This window comes from Prunus mume, linkage group LG2 (genome assembly GCF_029339155.1).
Source record: "Prunus mume cultivar Tortuosa linkage group LG2, ASM2933915v1, whole genome shotgun sequence".
Lineage (NCBI taxonomy): Eukaryota > Viridiplantae > Streptophyta > Magnoliopsida > Rosales > Rosaceae > Prunus > Prunus mume.
This window is the reverse complement of record NC_142699.1, coordinates 38,932,705-38,947,839: the sequence shown is the minus strand read 5'-3', so window position 1 is coordinate 38,947,839 and position 15,135 is coordinate 38,932,705. Positions and strand designations below refer to the sequence as shown.

The 15,135-nt window shown below is 35.8% G+C and overlaps 1 protein-coding gene across 1 annotated transcript; it reads right to left on the bottom strand.

Annotated features, from left to right (window-relative positions):
• Positions 1-9,206: 9,206 nt before the first annotated feature.
• LOC103322668 (RNA recognition motif (RRM)-containing protein) lies at positions 9,207-15,135 on the bottom strand. The gene is given in 6 exon segments (XM_089045650.1): positions 9,207-10,617; positions 10,620-10,724; positions 10,806-12,127; positions 12,461-12,980; positions 13,205-13,645; positions 14,122-15,135. Coding segments are annotated over 6 exon segments (2,979 nt in total). The 5' UTR covers positions 14,657-15,135; the 3' UTR covers positions 9,207-10,561.

Below are 15,135 nucleotides of genomic sequence, written 5' to 3'. Positions count from 1 at the left end.
CAACATAATCTTGGTGTCTTCCACTATAGGACAGATAAAATACCGATCAGTCGTAGTAGTCCTCAAACCAAAGACGATCTGGAGAGAATCGCTCTAAAAAAATAAAATTAGTGAAGCCCCTTTCAACCACTAACACTGCACCATCTCTGGCAACTATTGCTCAAACTTGTGTAATAGATGTTGTCTACATGTAATACCCTTCCTATGTAACAAAGTCACCTTCAGAGTCACGTACAACACTGCCCACTCCACCCTTGGTGCTACCTGCTGCCCAAGAGAAACATTGATCTTTGAACACCCCGGCTTCGGTGTAGTCCACTTATGGGCCTCCATGAGTGTGCGAGCAGGACCACCATGTTTGGCATGGACTCGTGCAAAGTCAAACAGTCGAACAACAACGCCATGGTTAATTTTGTCCGAGGACGGGTTCTTTTTGTTCCATAGCTTGTCATTTCTTGCCTCCCAAATTGCCCAACCCGTAGATAGAAAGAGTTCGAAGACAACATGAGGAAGATTCTCCGCACATCATAAAAACCAGTCATGTACTCCCTGATCCTGAGATTACGCTCCAGAACCACCCAAAATGGAGCTAGTCCAAACACCACGAGCAAAAAGGCATTCCTGCATAATATGGATAGTAGATTCTATTTCATGTGTGCAAACAAAAACAAAAACAAAAAGCAAGAGGTCTCCAGTGGCACCTGTCGTTTTGAGAGAGTAGCTATTTTAGAATTCCAAAGCTATTAAAAAAGCTGTTGAAGATGTTCTAAGAGTTTCCGTAATCTTATTTTCAGTCTTAATTTCTTAAATTCCAAAAGTGCTCTCATGACTAATCAATTTTGTGGCGAAAAGTTGTCTTGAATATGATATTAAGGTCTTGATTTACAGCTTGAATCATACCAAAAACAAAATAAAAAAGCATGAATCATGAATGTCCAGAAAAGATGGAAACAAAATTAAAGTAAATGGAATAAGCATGAATAAAATAATATATATGTGGAGTACATTGGTTTGGACATTATATACCAACGGAGCATCTTAATCCAAGGGTGATGTTTTGGTCAAATCTTAATCTAACGGTGATTTGGTGTTTTCATTTTGAGGATTCTGATCAAAGGACAATTTCGTACTTTTGTTTCTTGACGTGACTTTTAAAATCTACCAAAATAAGATAAGAGGGGTTTTATTGAAGTAACTCTTTAAGTTCATACTAAGCTGCCAATAAAGTTTAATTAAGTGGAAAAAAAGTATTGATTTGTAAATCAGCGGCTGAAGTTCGAACCTATATATGACATCTTGGTAGAGAATATGTATGAGGAAACATCTTCTACCCATTATAATTTAGACTATCGTTTGTACTTAAAAAAAATTCATACTAAAAATAATCATGCATGTTTTGTTGACTCACTTGCCAAAAACTAAGAGAGCTTCTAGTTTCTTACTCACTTACCAAACTAAATATATAAAAAAATTAATCACTTGCTAGCAAGAAGTGCTAGTTTGGCATTGCTTATTTGGGGTGATAAGTGATTTTTAAAAAAATTTGAGAAGCCCAACCCCGTTTGGTAAACTGTGAGAAAATTACTTATTATTAAAAATTGATGTGAGAGAAAGCTATAAGAGCAAGCAGCTAATAAAATGCTTTCATTTTCTGATTATACAGGAATCAGTTTCGAAGAGACTATGGGTTTAATGATTATGCGGCAATCATTTTCTAATTATGCGTAAAATCAATACCAACAACACTTTTAACAAAAAATTTACCAAACGTCAAACTGTTTTATTTCACAGCTGATTTCTCTCACAACAAATCTGACAACCATTATTTTCATAAGCACAGCAATGCCAAACTGGCTTGAAGACAAAATCTTTATAACTTCACACACAATAACAATTTTTAAAATCTTATTTTTACTTATAACTCTAAATACCGAAAATATCCTCATGATTATCTAATGGCCAGAGTTATTCTAGAATATGATACTGAGGGCTTTGATCGGCAGCTTATAAAGTATGTGTGATGTGGAAACTTGCTTTAAAGGATGATCATCATCCAAATGGATGTTGTCATATATTCTCTTTTGTGTCTCGTGCTTACCCATATTTGGTTTGGTTGCCTCTTCTGCCTCTAGAATGTAATAATTTGTGAATAATTTGTCAACCAAAATGCATAAAATACCAATTATGGCCCTTTTATGATTAATAATAAAAGCAAAAGTGTCGGCTAATAATAAGAAGAGAGATTCAAACGCAGAATTTTAAGTGTAGAAATAACTGCTTGAGCTACAAGCTCCTTAAAAATAACGTAATCGCATACATAATATATGCTATGCTTCTAGTATATTTTAAAGCAATAGTGTTGAATCCATCTTTTTTTAAAAAAATTTACAGATCCAAGGCAATATACTAGAGTGAGTCATCAATGTATATGTTACGGCTCTAGTTCTAAATTGAGAATCTTGTGACATCCAAATGGACGACCACGTGCAGTAACGAAACGCATCGACATCAAAGGTTATGACACGAGTGCACGTAAGGGGCAAGGCACTTTAAAATAGAGATAATAAAAAAAAATATAAGAAATTATGAGATATTTTGGTTGTGATGTGAAAAATATAAAAAAAATGAAGCAAAAGGAAAAGGCAAGTCATCAGCTGACAGAATGTTTTTGGCCTAATGAATAAAGCTATTACTTACAAGAATAATAGATGAGAATGAAATTTTCCTTTAAAATGTGATATAATTTACCACTACATATTGCAATTTTGACAATTATTGCCCTATATAATAAATTGGATGGAATAACTTGCAAGGCATGGCTTGTGCATTAAACATGTTTTATGCAAGCAATTGTCTAAAACTACTCTCGACTATAGGGGAAGGAAAATTAATTCAGATTGAAGTGGACGGGCACATTATTGTCTTATCCAATTGGCCGAAAGTTCTAATTTTATAATGTCGTTTTGAATTACTTTTAGTTAAATACTAGCTGGATCCTTTGATTTATTCACTAAAAACAAAGATAAGAAGATAAAGCATATAATAAAATCATCAATACTGAATCATTTTATTGATAGTTTTTTACTTACAAATCTCAGACAATTTGTCAAAATACTCAATGCGTAGGTACTGTACTAGTTTGAAAATTTGAAGGACGCAAAAGTCAGCAGCAGCTTGTAATTTTAAGAACACATGCATTGATCACATACACCAATCCAAGGACTGAAAAATTGATAATGTCACTGCGAGAATTACTTATTCCATATTCTCAAGATCATTTTCTTTTCTTCCTATTTAACCAGTTTTAATGATATTTATTATTATTCATTATAGTTTATTACATCACTCAATTCTGTAATGTTTACAAATGAGTTATAGACTTTGGAAAAACACAAAGGAGAGAGAAATTTTGTAAAACAAGCCAAAATGGACAAAATTGCCCTTATTTATTTTTGGATTTCCTAAGGAATCCTTTACATTTGCATGTCTTTGATTTGAAAGTTGAGAGGTTTTTCTGTTTTTTTTTAAAAACTTTGACTTTTTTCAAAAGTAAAATTTTTTTTTTGACTAAAACATAAATTTACTTTATTTTATATTGTTGCTTTTTTGGGAATGGTGGTGGTGGTGGTCCCATGGTAGGTTAGGGTAGAAAGTGGTGGAGCTGGTAGGAGAGATGAGGTTGGACATGAAATGACCATTTTATCCCTAAATTCAACAGAAAACATAACATAGGGTTAACCGTGCTAATGAAAATGAAGTTGAGGGACTACTTCAACTATTTTTCAAGTTCAAGGTCTAAAATGCGACTCATGTACAAGTTCAGGCACTATTGTTAAACCTATCATTATAAGTGCATCATGGTGTGTGTGTGGATCCATCGTCACTACTTAACAACCTATTCTTTCAAAAAAAGAAAGAATATGTGTACATTTTTCAAAAAATAATAATTAGTTAGGGCCTATCCTTAAAAGTTCATTTTATTTGTTATTTATAGTCTTTATTTATTGAATGTTGAGGCTGAGTGTACGTAATCATCCTTTCAAGAGGTTAGGCACTCCAAATTTTTTAGAGTCAGAAATAAATACAAGAAATTGAGAGACTTAGTTGGGGGAAAAAATGGAATTTATATGAAAAATGAGACATAAGAAAGTATTTAAACACGGTTCTAGTTGTATATAATTATGCATCTATCTCTTTTTATTCAATAATAAAAGATTATTTAACTGAATAGTTTATTATGTCGCGAACATGCTATCAAAATAAGTTTTACATTCTTTAAAAAAAAAGTCAGTAAAACAGTATAAATTCAATTACAACTGTTTTTGGCTAGATCTTAAGAATTAGTTGAACATATTTGGGAAAAAGAAAATTGCGAAGTGCAATTCTTAATCCAACATCTATTAACAGCTTTGGATTACCTCAAAATTTTGGAGGAAACTATTAACTTGATACAGAAGCAAGACATTTCCTGTCAAAATGTCTATTAAAAAAAAAGAGTGAGCATGAATATTAAAACAAATATTTTTGAATGTCATGCATCACCCATGAGTGTCATGACAGCTGCTTAAATTCATATAAATTTTTTAAAATAAACTAAAATATCTTGTTTAGCATCCATGTTTATCAGAGCAAATGCTATTGAAAAGGATGGTTTTTATTTTTCTTTTCCTGAGCTTGAAAATGATGTTCAAGGTGTACCAAGTGAAGGATCATCCTAAATGAAACTTGTTTATGTTAAACAATTCGTGTTAACCCTTAAGTTTGTCAAAGGGCGAGGACCTTATTAGTCTAAGTTTTTCTATTTCCTGTTTATGTTAACCCTAACCTCAAGAAATTTACCAAAAAATTATTTTTAAAAATAGCTCCAAGGAAAGCCGATTCTTCCGCGCCTTATTTTATTTATTTCAATTTTATTTTTGCATACCACAATAAAATTCAGAAACTGGACCAAGAAGGCTTTTTGTGGAAGTCGAATTCGGATTCCAACAGATGTAGGAAATGAATTTCAAATTACTCAAAAGATTGTGTCCTTTATTATTATTATTATTATTATATTTATACAAGAGAAGCGATATTGGGAAAAAGGGAATTGAACCTTGGACCTTAAATACAAAAATAAATGCTCTTAACAACTTGAGCTACAAGCTCCTTTCGTATTTTATCTTTCTTAAGCATGAGTATCTTGAGAAGAGTCTTTAAAAAAAACACATGGGTAAAGAAATTAAAGTTTGGTTGGTGCTCATAGCTCCAGTGTTAAGATTGGAATGAAAAGGACTTCAACCATATCCAGGGACATAATTCAAACCTTCCTCTTGGTTTCTTTTGTATCAAAAATTAAAACTTGGGTTTAAAAATTGATGGGGATGTGAAGCCCAATCTATTGGCTAAAACTTAAATCCCGTTTGGTTCATGGGAAATGAAACTTGGGAATGAGAAATCAGTTACTTTCTCATATTTGGTAAGTCCATAAATGGAAAATCGTTGTCTGACCCATGAGAAAATAGGGGGAAAAGTGAAGACATCCTCCCAACTTAGGTTTTGTTTTCCCTCCTCATTGGAAAGTTTGGGAAATGAACCAACATTAAATACACATTTTTCATGACCATTTTGTTCCCATTAACAATTTAGAATTACAATATATTATTAAATACATTTTTTTTATTTAATTTAATATGGGTATAATTGAAAATTTGTACAAACTTTGTTTTTCATTCCTACTCAAAACAAACATGGGAAAGGAAATAAAGTGCTATATTCCGGTTACTTTCCCACAATTACCAAACGTGGGAAAGAAATCTTCCATTTCCCATCCCTTGGGAAATGACATGGGAAAAAATTTCCCCTCAAATTCAAAAATACTCTTGCTCACTGGTTTGCCACTTTTTACTAAAAATACTCATGCTCACTCATTTACCCACTTTTTACCAAAAATACTCATGCTCATTAGTTTGAGAAATTATAGAATGATACGGTAATATCACGTCAACGTATAGTATTCCTACTCAAATACAGTCAAGTGTAAATTTTATATAAAAAATTTAATTATTATTTTACAACTGGAATTTTTACTTTATTAATTCTTAATTTTTGAAATAAAATTAGAAAATTTTAATTCCACTACCAGCTTCAACCCACATACACCTTGGAATATTTTCAGACCGGGATCTAGACCCTCAAGAACGAACCCATTTTTAATTATCAAGACACTACTTCATTTCATCATCATCAATACCAGTTTAATCCTCCTCCCTGTAAACCCGCTGTCTACAATTAGTATAAGGGGTGAAGATATTGGAAGGGAGAGGGGTGGCCATCGTAGAAGGTAGTTGGGATTAGGGTTGTTAGGTTGGGAAAGAGGTGATTGTTAGGAAATTTTACTATCTTTTTTTTCTAATGTTATTTCAAAAGTGAAGAATTAAACTAAAAAATTCAGCTCTGAAAAGATAATTAATTTCTTTTCTAAAATAGACACGTGGTTGTATTTGAATAGGAGTATTATACGCTGACGTGGTATTACCGTACCATTCTTTAATTTCTCCACTGATTTACCTACTTACCAAATAATAATCTTGGTTTATTTTTGCTGCAAACCAAAATTTTAGCTACTTCACACACACACACACACACACACACACACACACACACAAAATTGAAAAAAGAAGAAGCATGTTTTTAACATTTTCAAGGTTTTTTTTTTTTTTTTCCAAAGTAAAATTAAACTTGTTTATGTTAAACAATTCGTGTTAACCCTTAAGTTTGTCAAAGGGCGAGGACCTTATTAGTCTAAGTTTTTCTATTTCCTGTTTATGTTAACCCTAACCTCAAGAAATTTACCAAAAAATTATTTTAAAAAATAGCTCCAAGGAAAGCCGATTCTTCCGCGCCTTATTTTATTTATTTCAATTTTATTTTTGCATACCACAATAAAATTCAGAAACTGGACCAAGAAGGCTTTTTGTGGAAGTCGAATTCGGATTCCAACAGATGTAGGAAATGAATTTCAAATTACTCAAAAGATTGTGTCCTTTATTATTATTATTATTATAATATTTATACAAGAGAAGCGATATTGAGAAAAAGGGAATTGAACCTTGGACCTTAAGTACAAAGATAAATGCTCTTAAAAACTTGAGCTACAAGCCCTTTTCATATTTTATCTTTCTTAAGCATGAATATCCTGAGAAGAGTCTTAAAAAAAAACACATGGGTTAAAGAAATTAAAGTTTGGTTGGTGCTTATAGCTCCAGTGTTAAGATTGGAATGAAAAGGACTTCAACCATATCCAAGGACATAATTCAAACTCTTGGTTTCTTTTTGTATCAAAAATTAAAACTTGGGTTTAAAAATTGATGGGGATGTGAAGCCCAATCTATTGGCTGAAACTTGAGCCCCGTTTGGTTCATGGGAAATGAAACTTGGGAATGAGAAATCAATTACTTTCTCATGTTTGGTAAGTTCAGGAATGTGAAATCGTTGCCTGACCCATGAGAAAATAGGGGGGAAAGTGAAGACATCCTCCCAACTTGGGTTTTGTTTACCCTTCTCATGGGAAAGTTTGGGAAAATGAACCAACATTAAATACACATTTTTCATGACTATTTTGTCCCCATTAACAATTTATAATTACAATATATTATTAAATGCATTCTTTTTTTCTTTAATTTAATATGGGTATAATTGAAAATTTGTACAAACTTTGTTTTCCATTCCTACTCAAAACAAACATGGGAAATGAAATAAAGTGCTATCTCCCGGTTGCTTTCCCAGCATTACCACATGTGGGAAAGAAATCTTCCATTTTCCATCCCTTGGGAAATGACATGGGAAAAAATTTCCCATCAAATTCATTATGTGAACCAAACGAGGCCTAAAAACAAAAGACAAGTTACGTATATTTCTTAAAAATCTAGTTATTTGCTTAGTTAGTAGATACAAAGTTCCTCAACTTCAAGACAAGGATGCTCTCCTAGGTAATGAAACCTCAAAACATTATGGAACAAATATTAGCTGTCCTAGGCCATGAGAAACCATATATAGATGGAGACCATTTCAAAATTGACACAGCTGAATAACATATATTTAGGAATTGCAAGTGTAATTCAGCATGTTTCAAACACTGAAATACAGCTGGAAAATTTATGATTTGTTACGGGCAACTTGCAGTTTGACACGTGTACTTAAACTTTTTTTTTGGGTGTGTTTTTACTAAGTGACTTTTGCATAAATGTCCGACTATGATTTGGAATGAGCTTTAGTATGTTTCAAACCAACGCCTCAAGGGATTGAGGCTCTGAAACTTACCAACTCTTATTTTACAAAGAATTAACATCTCAAACCATATCCCTATATATTTTCTTTTTATTTGGCGCTAAATTATTATTATTATTACCTAATACGATCGGCCAATTTTCAAACTGCTCAACCAAAGGTAATCAATGAGGTGGTGTTCTCAAGCAACCTACAGAAGCTTTTGTCACGAGAACCCCAAAGGAATGAATAGTTCAGACTTCCCTGCTCGCCCTTTGGTTTTTATGTCCACTGATTCATGATAAACTCCAGCGAGAACAGTAAAAGAAACCTCCATAGATGGCAATGGCAACAATGTTTTATAGATAGAGGCCAAACTACTCTCCATTTGTGTTTTTGATGCTAAACCCAGCATCAAGAGTGAAATGCATTTCCAGCTCAACTGCTCACCCCAGTACCTATTCTCTTCATTACAGCAGGCCCTCTCTTACATCAGGCGAGGGAGGTAGGTCTCTACCAATATCCATGACTGCATACCAGTGGAATTTTGTTCTTTTAGAAATCTAGAAAATTAAAAAATTAAAAAGGAAGAAAAAAAGAAAAAATGAGGGGAAAATATTGGGGGAGAAAGCACAATGAATACAACTCAGATACTCGTCAAGCATAACTGATTCCAAGTTGAGACCCAAAAGGCAGCAGCGCTAACCATCCACAGCTCACCCTAAAGAAAATAAAAGAAATTGGGGGAAAGGACCAGAGAAAATAAGGGCAACCAACAAAAAAAAAGGGGGGGTTCAGACGTTAACAACATTAGGAATCCCTTATAGACAACCTATAACAACAATTTAATATGTTTTATGTTTTCTTGCTACAGCATGTCTTGATTTAGCAATTATATATGCAAAGAAAAAGGTAGTAGCCAGCCCTCCATTAACTAAGCAACTACCAAAAACAATAAGTGACAGATCAAAGAGAAAACTTCTACTGGTCAACCGAACTATCAAATGGAACAGTGGCAACATTTGCCTAATTATTTCAGTAGGAACAATCCCAATACCAATTATACAACACTATCTAAACGTACACAACCAGTATCAACAAATGAAACTCAACCAAGAAGACTTGTGCTTTACCTGTTAAAAATAAGCATTTTGTAAGTCACCATGAATTAAAGATTGTATAAATCAGCTGGTCTGCTCATATCCAGATATGGTGGAATTTTGATGCAATTCATCCCAGCAACATTTGATTTCACACGGCCTTAGAAGTAGCTTTCCCTAACCAAGACAAGTTCTAGGGAGGAGGAAAAGGAGGAAAAGAAAAATAAAGGGGGAAAAAGAAAGAAAGATTGAGGGGGAGTAAGACACCAATTTATAACAGCTGGGTAAGTTACTAGGTTCATAACTCCCAAAACTTTCAAGACTTGGACAGATGCTTAACAGCATAAGCTCTCCATGAAGAACTACCAATATCCATGACTGCATACCTTCATATACATCAGAGAAAATCAACCCTGCCAAACTGAACCTCAGAAAGCTCCAATCAAAATCACCATGAGTAACCTGCATGTGTTTGAGACATAACAGGCCCACCATACCATCAAACATGAATAAAATATGGACCCATGACCAACTAGATCAAAGAAACGCCAAGAACAAATACTTCAAATATTTACATAAACAGTGCCAACAGGAAAAAAAAATGTTGCCACAAAATCTGTAGACATTAGACACAAGCTGACCCTGAGGAACTGATTTTTCTAACAGACCTACAGAAAAGATAAGCTTATTATAAAGACCAAATATTCATATCTTCCCAAAAAATATGCACCAAATTAGCTAAAGCTAAATAGCATGAAAGTAGCAATATTTCTTAAAATAAATAGTTGGAGTAATTCATAATGTAATGTTAGAGGTAATGGTCCAACATACATCAATCAGTAAAAGAAGCTCACTACAAACACTGGATGGTTGAATGCAGATGATATCAGAACACTTCTTGAAATATTTAAACCATATCCAGATCAGCTCAGAGACCACAAGGACCTGCAATAAGATAAAAAAAAAGAAAAAAAGAAAAAAGAAAAAAGAGTATACTTATGAAGTGCCACACAACAAAAGAAACACTAAGCAAATCTTCCAAGAAAAATCGTCCTTCTTATGAGAAGCAACAGATCATTCCCCAGAATGATCAAGTATCTCAGTTAGTCCCTCAAATTAGACTGAGTTTTTATCAGTTCAGCCACACTTGTCAGCATCCTTAGCAACATATAATCTTGAACCCTTAATCAGCGCCAGGGTTTGAATTCATATTTTCACAAGTTCTCTTCTGCACTGGGGTCATCAGAAAACATGTCCGCGTTTGGTGTCAGGAACTTCTCTTCTGAGCCTTCAGCATGATGTAATCCTTCCCGGAGCCAGTTCTGCTCACATCATCCGCATCAGCTGACTTTTCACGAACATTTTGATTATCCAGTCCTGCAAGCCACACAAATAGATTACTCAGCTAATGCTAGTAATCAAAAGTGAAGAAACAGTATTTATCACCTTGCTAATTACCAGAGGTGCCAAGCTCTAGATTCTGGGTGATAGACACTTCCTGTTTGCTCAATTCCTCTGCATTCAATGAGACTCTAGAAGTTCGTGGTGCTGGGCCTCCTTCATTGTCAAGATCTTGCACAAAACTATGTTTTTCCATACCTAGACCATCTTCAGTTTCCATATTTCCCGTTGATTCCTTCGAGCCAAAGTCCTCTTGCGCTGAAATAACCACTCGACCATCAATTTTCTTCATCGAATCATTCACCACAGAACCTGGTTCCTGATTGCCATCTTCGAGATGCTTTGATTCATTATCACCATTCTCATCCCTTCTACAACTAATTTGATGCTTGCCTTCAGAAGATTCTGACCTAGAGCGCCGCCTTCTGTGTTTTAATTCCTTTTCATCTGAACTTCTCGGTGATAACCTTCTTCCTCTGCGACGCTTAGGTTCTAGTGATGCTGACCTGGACCGTCTTCTCCTATGACTCTTTTCCTTCTCATCTCTACTTTTATATGCTCTATCATTGGTGCGATGCTTCCTCTCAGCAGACTTTGACCTTGACCGCCTTCTGTGTTTCAATTTATTGTCATCCAAGCTTCTTGGGGATGACCCATGTCCTCTGTCATGCTTACCCTCTGGAGAGATTGATCTGGACCGCCTTCTATCACGATGCTTTGATTTTTTATCTCTACCTTCACCCACATCATCCAAGTTTCTTGGGGATGACCCATGTCTTATGTCATGCTTAGCCTCTGGAGAGATTGACCTGGACAGCCTTCTATCACGATGCTTTGATTTTTTATCTCTACCTTCACCCACCTGCTTCAAGTAATGCTTCCCTTCAACAGATTTTGATCTTGAACGTCTTCTATCACGATGTTTTGTTTTTTCATCTCTCATTTCATTAGTTTTGTCATCAGGGTGATGCTTATCTTCCACAGATTTTGACCTAGACCGCCTTCTATGTTTCGTTTTATTTTCATCCAGACTTCTAGGTGATAACCGTCTTCTATGATGCTTATCATCTGTAGATACTGACCTGGATCGCCGTCTTTCTCGGTGCTTTGCTTTTTCATAGTGGGTTGAATGATGATCGTGTGATCTATCTAAATCCCGCCTTCTAGTTCTTTCACCGTCATTCTTAATGTCTCTGAAGGACCTGCGGTCATTATCATAGCTTGAATAATGGCGTGACCTCAACGGGGATCTGGACCTACGATCTCTTGGGTAGCGAGAAGGAGGAGAGTAAGAAGGAGATTTCCGCCTTCGGCGATAATTGATAGGTGATCTGGATCTGGATTTTGATTTTGATTTTGCACGATGCGGCGATGGAGACCTGTAAAAGGAGTAATTGATTAGCAAAAGAATACTTTGATTAAAATAAAACATAAACCCTACACATGACTGATTATGTTCATAAAGTATTAAGTTTTCAAAGAACTTATGTTCAATAAAACTTATTCAAGCAAACTGGTAATTCGCTAACACTATTTTATGTATAAAATTTGCAACATCAATCTCAAGCCTCAGATATCCAAAAGGTAGGATATTTATAAGCTTAAGAATATTTAAGCATCACATGATTCTTCATAATCTAAATACCAAAAGTCTCGGCAATATATAAAATATGCTTTATTGGCAGTGATAAGATCCTCTCAATGTAACATACCTAGATTTCTCGGTTGTTTCCTTTTCTTCAATGTCAACTCCATCAGCTTTTAGTTTCTTACTTATTTCTGCTGCTCTAGCTGCAGCTAACTCTGTTGCTGTCTTCATGGTTGCAGCTCTGTTGGCTGCCTGTTGGGCGGTCATAGTTTGCTGCATAAGCAAAGCCTGTTGGAATTGCATTTGTTGCATGGCAACAGCTTGCTGCATCACCATGGGCAAGGATGAAGAAGCCATTGAGGAATTCATTATAGCTGGTTTCTGAGGGAGTGATTTTGCCATCTCAACATTCAAAGGACGGCCTCCAACATCCATATTATTCAATTGCAAAGCAGCACTTGCTTCCTCAGGTTTTGAGTATTCTATATATGCAAAATGCTTTGAATCAGTGATGGTACATTCAACAACTGTGCCACAAAAGCTAAAAAGTTGTTTCAGCTGTTCCACAGTGAGAAGTGGGCTAAGATTGCTAACTTGAAGAGTTTTCTTCAACACATCAGCCTTCCCAGCTTTGTCAGGTGAACCTAATTAAGAGATGGTAAGACATTATTAATAAACAAATATAAATGCATGCATATATATAGTAACTGTTTAAACGAAACAAGTTGCAAACAACAGAAAACACATTTTAAATAAGACTACAAGAAAAAACCAAAATAGATGTAAGAAACTAGTAACTTGTGAAACACATTGGATTCACTCCGAGGGCATGGAATGCCTAATTTTTCAGAAAATTAGAGAGCTATACCAGAAGAGTCTTTGTTTGACTGGGCATGTGCTTGCACCTGAGCAGCATGAGCTTGAAGAGCTTGGGCAGCAACAATTGCCTGAGCAGCAGCCATTGCAGCTGCAGAAGGTGCCATAGGCACTTGACTAACATTACTCATAGAGGTTGTTGCAGCTAACGCAGTCATTAGCAGATTGTGAGGTGGGTGGTTCAACTTACAATCAGTTTTGGCACACCGACCACTAAGGTATTCTCTACAAACTTCCCCAAGAGATGCTCCAATTCCTGGCAAAATGGCCCCCCCTGAAGCACCAGGAACAATGCCTGGAATCATTCCCAACAACCCAGGGAATGCACCTGAAACAGAAGCTGAATAATTCGGCATGTTGGGCATGGTTTGGTTTACTAGATTAGGAAACGTGGATGCCGGAGCCAATCCCAGCAGTCCGCCAGTACTAGTACCTGCAAGAGGAAAACAAGTCTTTAAACTATCTGTCATAGAGATAATCAGTAACTTGTTAATAAGATGTACACTGAATAGAGCTAGGAATATCTGGTCAGCAATATTTCTTGATAAGGAGTAAAATCAAGGCACTATGTTCCTTAAAACCCCTATCCCTTTTCAGTCTTTCCTACAAAAGAATCTTTCTGTTTCTTCTTATCTCTTTGTGGTTTCAAGTTTTATTGCCTCAAATACTTTAGGTTTTCCCTAGAAAAGTGCACCTTAGGGGCACCTTATGCGCATAGGATTTCACATACAGACCACAAACTACATGCAGCATTCTATAACCTATGCATGCTTCACTACACTTCCAAAAATAAGATTGGCTAGGAACACCAACTAACTCACAAACTAACAATGAACCTGCAATAAATTTATGTAATGCTAGACTAAATGCATTGACAGCAACATATAAAAGCACATCAATTTTAAGTACCTGTACCAGCACTGAAGAACACTGGGAAAGGGCTACCCATGATGGGTTTCCCATTGCAATCCACATTCACCATATAATTTCCACGTTTTGGCACCACATACGTAACTGTGTACGTCCCATCGCCCATATCCTTCACCATCCCTTCTTGCTCCGATCCCCCAACTCCTACTCCTGGAATGACCTTCACCTTAATCTGCACACCACCATGTGGAACCTTCCTCCCATCAGAGTCCTTAGTCACTACCATAAAGGAAGACGGCGCACATGCCGTGCCACCTGCAATTCCAGCTCCGGCTGCAGTGCACTTTGCCGGGTCCACTGGTCCAATCGGCTTGTTTGCCAAGTCCTCAGCTTCTTCAGATTCACTATCCGATCCAGCCACCACCTCTTTCTCTCGATTCTTATCCACATCTTTGAATGTGGCCTCAAAAGCAGCTTTTGCCGCAGCAGCTTTCTCAGCCTCACTCTTGACCCTCGCCTCCTCAGCTTGCTTCATCCATATTGGCTTGGCAAGCGCAGTGCTTCGATCAGCCATCAATACCCTACTACCCACCAATTACCAATCCTCACACAAACCCTAAAAGTTTATACCTTCGTTCAATTCAACAGAATTCAAACCCCAAATAAGATCAATAAGCCAAAATCTCCATCCGCACTCTCTTCAAACCCTAGAATTAAACAAAAATACCACGGAAGAAGAGGCAAACAACGATAATTCACAGCAACCACGGAAAACCTAAGCTTGTAATGTTTTATGTGATTGCCGAGATAATAAATACTTGTAATAAATAAGATAAACAGGTTGATTCTTCTTTCTTGTCAATTTTCTCAGGAATTTCTATATTGGACTTTCTCAGCAACCAAACGTCTAGAATCTCTTCAATGAAATTCAGGAAGGGGAGTAGAAATAGAGCGCACCTATTTTCTGTTCCGGACGGCGTAAGATTTGGGTTCGCGATAAGGTGCGATATTTTGAACAGAAGGGGAAACAAAAAGGTCAAAACAGACAGATAC